Below are 7469 nucleotides of genomic sequence, written 5' to 3' on the forward strand. Positions count from 1 at the left end.
AATGAGTCCATATGGACATAGGATGTGGAATGATAATCACCGGATGGAGATTCAAAGGGCACAAGGTGGCAGCAAGAGATGGATGATGAGAAATCACTTCATGGGTACAACGTACGTTACTTGGGTGATGGATACACTAATACCGCTACACAATACATCCATGTAATAAAACTGCCCTTGGGCTACTTAAATTATACAAATTTAAAAAGAGAAAGAAACAAGTTCTAAAAAATTAAACTTTCTTATATTTATATTTTTTTAATCTTCTTTTACTGAGGGAAGAATTTCGAAATCTAGATTTTTCAGTTTCTCTTTCACTTCAAAATTTTTACCTGAAATAATTTGATTTTATATACATATTTTTTAACTTAAGTTCTGGGATACATGTGCTGAAGGTGCAGGTTTGTTACACAGATATGCATGTGCCATGGTGGTTTGCTGCACCTACCAACTTGTCATCTAGGTTTCAAGCTCCATATGCATTAGGTATTTGTCCTAACGCTGTCCCTCCCTTTCCTCCCTACCCCTCGACAGACCCTGGTGTGTGATGTTCCCTTCCCTGTGTCCATGTGTTCTCATTGTTCAGCTCCCACTTATGAGTAAGAACAGGCAGTGTTTGGTTTTTGAAACAGCAAATTTAAAGCACAAATCCACATGAAAATGCAACTAATGTCCCCCATCTTGACATGGAATTATTCACTCTTAAATGTCCCTTTCTGAAGTACCATCTTAGGTAGATTTCTCTTTAAATGTCCCTTTCACCTTAGTAGCAGGTACAACAAACTGCTGAACTTCCTGAATACAAGTTTCTTTACTTTTCATAAAAAAGGTAATTTAAATACAGGCAGTTCTCACCTGCATTGTATGGTGTTAAATGAAACTGAAAAGGAAGCAAAGCAAAACAGATCCAATGTGCATGTGATTCAGTAAACACTGCACTGTGCAAAGGTAGACCTGCTTGTGATGGTGGCACATGAATATTTTACAGACTGCAAAGCTAGGGTTTCTCAAGATGCCTTAAATGTAAATGGAACAACTATTTTTACAATCTCAAAGCAATGAAAAAAAAACCTCTATTTATTTTTTTTTCTTTCTTTTTTTGTGTGAACCTAAAAAAAACCTCTAAATAAAATAGGAAGTTTAAAATTTTTTTACCTATCTTTACGTCCCTATTCCTATTAGTTTGATGAGAAACTGAAAGTATAAAGAATTTCTAGAAATTGGCCAATCTGGATTAATAGTATTTCCAGAATTAAAATACCTTAACTCTGAAAGTCTGCAATGATGGAAGAAGGATTTGACCCAGTCACAATTATCTTCTGAATGCATTCCTGTCATTTTTCTCTCCAATGAATGAATCAAGAAATGGGAGGTATACATATGCACAAATGCAATTCATTTACATAAAACAGCTGTACTCATCAAAACCTATCCAGCAGACTGGGTTACTTCTAGCCCAGTGGTCACATCATTAGCAAGGACAATATACACCCTACACTACAGGAATTATACAGGATCACTGCAGACAGGAGAATACTGTCTTCACTAACACGCAGGCCAAAGAAACACTTAGTTTGGAAATGCCACAACTTAAAGAACAGTCATTTCTGAAAACATGAGATAACCTATCTAGATTTAAACAGGTTTACATTAGTTTTATTCACTCTGTGCCTCTTGCCAGGAGGATGAGCAGCAACAGTTTGCATATTACCAACAGAGAAGGACTGAAGAAAGGAAATGAATCTTGCTGGTTTAGCAGGATAAGTCCTTGAGCTACTCTCTATATTATTAAAATATTATACTTACTTTCCTTTCCGGTTTCTGAATTTCCGGTAGAACTGCACAGAAAGGTTTGATAACTTCTAAAAATTTGACTGTAAAAAGAAAAAGAATAAACGTCCCTATTATTATAAAGTTAAAAAAAGATGTATCTTTCTAGAGAATCAAACACAAATATTCTCTTTCACCAGGAATTCACCCCATCCTTACAGCCCAAAATTAAATAATCATACTGCTCTCCATTTCAAATGATATATAAAGAAAGAGACAGAATTAAAGGCACAAAAAAGCCCAAATGGTTTGATGGCTAGTCAGTAGGAACAATGGCATCCAAGCATCCTTTTTCTAGAACTTTGCGTCCTCACACTTGTATCCAATCATTTTATACATACAGAAAGGGAGTGGTTCAAAGGGCATCACGACGTCCAAAGAGAGCAAATGCACTCTACTGTGGTACCCATGAGACAATGCATGACAGAAGAAAACAGGTGTCAGACAAGGAAGACAGGAGGGTACCTTGTACTCTTAGGAAGTACAACAGGAAATGGGCTTAATCTGCAGAACTGACTTAAACAACTGAAAGATACCGAAATGTGTAAGTCACAAAAAATTACAGAATCATTTCCTATAGTTAACTTTTATTTTTTGAGATGGAGTCTTGCTGTGTTGCTCAGGCCAGAGTACAGTGGCATGATCTCAGCTCGCCGCAACCTCTGCCTCCCATGTTCAATCGATTCTCCTGCCTCAGCCTCCCGAGTAGCTGGGATTACAGGTACCCACTACCACTCCCAGCTAATTTTTGTATTTTCACTAAAGATGGGATTTCACCATGGTGGCCAGGCTGGTCTGAAACTCCTGACCCCAAACGATCCTCCCACCTCAGCCTCCCAAAGTACTGAGACTACAGGACTTTGACTAGGCCTTTCTGAGTTGATGTCATGATAGAGGCTGAAATTTGGGTTTATGAAACTGTTTTTGGCATAGACTTTTCTAATCACATTAGGTCTAGTAAAAGTGAAGCCAGATTTTGACTTGTGTGTAGGCTTGAGTGAGGAGATGAAAGATGGATTGCGGCTGGGTAGAAGCCTAGTATGTTAGAGAAGTTGAACCCATGGCACTCGGCCAGCCTATAGTTAACTTTTTAAAGTATGTAATCTCTGCTTCACATTTCATTGCCTGGTTACTCTCCCAGGTAATGCCAGAGTACTTGCTTATGTAAAATAATCAGCCCAGATAATTTACAATTACATTTCATCAGAAAGTATTGTTTTCCCAGACTACTCTTACAGTATATAAAGGTAAGATAAAGAAAGGTTCTTTAAGGATAGACACCATCTTCTGGGATGGCTTAAGTCAAGTCCTGATGGAGAACTGGAGGGTGAAGATGACAATCTCTCAAGTTTCTGTCCTTTGCCAAAGGGTCTGCAATGTGGAGAAAGACAAGCCACAGCCAGCTATTAGTTAGGCTCTTCGGCTCTTCCTCCCCTACAGACACCGGATTCTGGGCCAGGCACAGCGGCTCACGCCTGTAATCCCAACACTTTGGGAGGCTGAGGTAGGCGGATCTCCTGAGTTCAGGAGTTCAAGACCAGCTTGACCAAAATGTAGAAACTTCATCTCTACTAAAAAAAAAAAAAAAAAAATACAAAATTAGCCAGGTTGTGGTGGGCACTTGTAGTCCCAACTACTTGGAAGGCTAAGGCAGAAGAATTGCTTGAAGCTGGGAGGCAGAGGCTGCTATAAGCCGAGATCGCACCATTGCACTCCAGCCTGGGCAACAAGAGCAAAATTCCCACTCAAAAACAAACAAACAAACAAACAAAAACCTGGATTCTGTATACTAACATCCCAAAACTGTCTTAAAGCTGATGTGATTACATTTCCACAGTTAGCCTAAAGTTGACTATATTACCTTTTTAAAAAAAGTATACAAATGACGGCAGTCATTGATGTTTGTTTTTCTTCTGAGATGGAGTTTCACTCTGTCTTTCAGGCTGGAAGGCAGTGGCACAATCTCGGCTCACTGCAACCTCCGCCTCCTGGGTTCGAGCGATTCTCCTGGCTTAGCCTCCTGAGGAGCTGGGATTACAGGCGCCCACCACCACGCCCAGTTAATTTTTATATTTTAAGTAGAGACGGAGTTTCACCATGTTGGCCAGGCTGGTTTCGAACTCCTGACCTCGGGTATTCCACCTTCCTTGGCCTCCCAAAGTGCTGGGATTATAAGCGTGAGCCACTGCGCCCTGCCAGTCACTGATGTTTTACAAAAGAATTCACTAATTTTCATGAGCAGATGTTTGCTACCCAAGTACTATTAGGTTTATGCAAAAGTAACTGCGGTTTTTGAAAAGTAACTGAAAACCGCAATTACTCTTGCAGCAACCTAATATTCTGGACTATCTGGAAAGTAAATCTGAATTATGAAAGCATTGATCGCTAACGCAAAACAAGTATCAATCACATCAGGAGAGTTCCTAGAACCTCGCCAACCCTTTTCCCTCCCACCTCAATCCAAGCTACTGTCTCAGACTCCTTGACATTTTATGATCATCTGTAAACGGTATTCACGTTCAAGCAGAGCTTCTGGCTGCCCCCTGTTTATCCTTGTGATGCAGAATTTTGCCAAGGGTCTCTCCTACTCCCGTTCTGATTTCCCCCAAATGTCCACTAGTTGGCTAATGGGTGCCCTGCTTTGGTATGAGTGACCCATTCATCCAACGAACATCTTCACAGTCATGCAAGCAGCTACTTGCACATATGTGGGGTTGCGTATTAGGGGAAGACCCTGAAATGCATTCCTATAACCTAAGGCCTTGTCCGTAAGGCTGTGCAACCTTACAGTGTTCAGTAAACGCTACAGAATGAACAGTTTAGGCAAAATGCTGTGCTACCAATGCACTCCTTTCCTCCCCTAAAACACACGCCAGGCATCACTTTTTTTTTTAATTAAACGAGTTAGGGGAGCTTTATTCAACGCAACATGCCAAGGAAGGGTGATGGGGAAATAAAACTACGGGATTTCTTTAATTTAATTTCTGAAAAATTAAAAAGTGGTCCAGGTTCACCCGCTGCCCTAACTCCCTGCCCCCAAAACCAATGGCCTCCCAGCGCCATCCTCGCCCTCTAGCGAGCGCAAACTCCGGGCCTCCGGGTCCCGGTACCCGCCAGGCAAGGCCTCGCACGCCCGGGGGAGCCTCGGCGGAGGCCCCTGGCCCGCGCCCTCCGCGGCGGCCCGTAACGGCCCGCGCATCCCCGGCCCGCACGACCCTGAGAGAGCGCCGGCCCCACCGCCCGCAGCCCAGGCGGGGCCTGCATTCCCGGCCACAGCCCCGCTCCAGCCGCCGCTACTCACTGCCCATGGCGGCTGCTGGGGAGGCCCGGGGGGAACCGCTGCAGCTGCGCTGACTTAGCTCGGCTCCCGCGGCTCGGGCCTCGGTGCCGGCTACTGACGTGCTCCTGCCGGCCCCGCGCAGGCTCCGCCCCGCACCACGTGACCCGCGCGCCCGCCTGGCCCAGCCCCGCCCCCAGACCGGCCGTTGGCCGACATCCGCCACGTTGCCATGGTAACCGCGGGCGCTGCGGCAGGGCGAGCCGGGGCGCAGGGAGGCGGGGCTAGCACTCCTGGGGGCGGAGCTCGGGTGGGCAGCTGCGGGGCGTGGGAGCCGTGCAGAGGCCGAGTGGTCGTGCAGTTAGTAGCCGACAGGCTTTCGTGACTCAGTGTGGAGAAGCTGCCGTTTCCTCGCGCGCCACAGCTGACCCAGACCTCCTGGGCACCCTTCGGGGAGGCCGCAATCCCGGAGCCGCCGGAGGAGCGCGGAGCTCACAGTTGCGGCCCCGAAGACTGGGGCTGAGCCGCTGAGAGCGGACGAGACCGAACCAATCTTACTTTGCCTCATTCTTATCTCTTGGAAGTCTGTAAAAATGTGTGACACGTCGTTGTGTATAGTTAAAAGCTATGAACGCTCCCGTCTCGACTTAAGCTGGTCTCCTCCATCTTCTCCAAAATACAGAGATAGGATCGTAAGCCTCCTACCGTTGAACAGTTTTCCTGTAGCCACTATTCTCTTTTTTTCTTATTTTTTGAAGAGCCAGTCTTGCTCTGTGGCTCAAGCTGGAATAGAGTGCAGTGGAGCAATCATAGCTCACTGCAGCCTCGAACTCCCCTCTCAGTTTCAAGTGCCCTTCCTGCCTCAGCCTCCCGAGTAGCTGGGACTAGCAGGCCTGCCCCCAAACCCAGCTAATTTTTGTATTTTTTGTAAAGATGCAGTCTTACTATGTTGCCCAGGCTAGTCTCGAATTCCTGAGCTCAAGCGATCCAGCTGCCTCGGCCTCCCAAGTGCTGGGATTACAGGCATGGGCCACCACAACCGGCCTCAAGTATGTGTTCTAATGTTCAGATCTATGTCCAAAAAATAAATTATATATTTCAGGGGGGTGAGCAATTTAGGTCCAGCTTGCATGGGTCTCTGCTATACTTGAGGTCATCTGGGACAGCCCCGGGGCTGGGGACTGGAATGATCAGATGGCTCCCTCACTCCCCAGTCTGGCATTGGGTGCTAGCTGTCAGCTCCAGCACTCTCCAGATGGCTTCTCCAAGTGACCTGGGCTTCCTCACCACGTGGTAGCTGGGAGCCAAGGAATATCCTCAGCACTGAACCAGCGTCTCTTTTACTGCATTGTGTTTGTAGAGGCAGCCACAAGTCCTAAGGACACCAACTCGAGGGGAGACTGGCAAGATTCTGGAAGAACATGTGGGATTCAAAATACTGCTGTGGGAATTTTTGGAAAATCCAATCTGCCACAGTAATAATCTCCCATCCTGTTAATTCATCCTTACCTCATTCTACTTTGTATTTTTTTTTTTCTTTTTTTGAGACAAAGTCTCACTCTGTCACCCAGGCTGGAGTGCAATGGCGTGATCTTGGCTCACTACAACCTCTGCCTCCTGAGTTCAAGCGGATTCTCCCTGCCTCAGCCTCCCAAGTAGCTGGGATTACAGGCACCAGCCACCACATCCAGCTAATTTTTGTATTTTTAGTAGAGACAGGGTTTCCCTATGTTAGCCAGGCTGGTCTCAAACTCCTGACCTCAGGTAATCCACCTGCCTCGGCCTCCCAAAGTGTGGGATTTATGGGCGTGAGCCACCTAGCCCGGCCTGTAGTAGTCATTTTTATACTTGCCTAATCTCTGCTATGCAGTAAACTTCAAGATAGAGTGCGCATTCTTACTTTTTCTACCATGTACACTCTCCTACAAAATGATTGACTGAAGTGCAGTTTTGACACTAAATTAAGAGCTAATTTCATTAATGCAATATCCTTTCAATAAAGATGCACTAAATTCCAGCCTGGGCAACACAGTGAGACCATGTCTCTACAAAAGGTAAAGAAAAACAAAAATTAGCCAGGCATGGTGGCTTGCACCTGTTGTCCCAGCTTGTCAGGAGGCCTCAGGAGGATGACTTGTGCCCTGCATGCAGAGGTTGCAGTGAGCTGAAATCACACCACTGCATTCCAGCAGTGGGGGAGTTGGGGGGGGGTGGGGGAGATGCACTAAATTGAAAATATCACAGAAGGTGAAGCCTGTCCTGTGCCTCTTTTAGTGCCCATTTCTGGGATAGTTCCATGTTTCAAGTAAGAGCCTGGGAATGAGTTTTGATACTCTGGATAAACTTTGTGAATAACCCTTCC

General features: G+C 45.6%; 1 protein-coding gene across 3 annotated transcripts in view; it reads right to left on the reverse strand.

Annotated features, from left to right (window-relative positions):
* Window positions 1–5279, reverse strand: part of SEC61A2 (SEC61 translocon subunit alpha 2) — a 53787-nt gene extending 48508 nt beyond the window's left edge. For all 3 annotated transcript variants that reach the window (XM_017529861.2, XM_017529862.2, XM_017529860.2), the window contains exons 1-2: window positions 5132–5279; window positions 1807–1874 (exon numbers count right to left, since the gene is read on the reverse strand). In XM_017529861.2, the coding sequence (XP_017385350.1) occupies window positions 1807–1874; window positions 5132–5138 (75 nt within the window). In that variant the 5' untranslated portion in view covers window positions 5139–5279. The remainder of the gene's footprint in view (window positions 1–1806; window positions 1875–5131) is intronic.
* Between the last annotated feature and the right edge of the window lie 2190 nt (window positions 5280–7469).

This window comes from Cebus imitator, unplaced genomic scaffold, assembly GCF_001604975.1.
Source record: "Cebus imitator isolate Cc_AM_T3 unplaced genomic scaffold, Cebus_imitator-1.0 Scaffold61, whole genome shotgun sequence".
In the NCBI taxonomy this organism is placed as follows: domain Eukaryota; kingdom Metazoa; phylum Chordata; class Mammalia; order Primates; family Cebidae; genus Cebus; species Cebus imitator.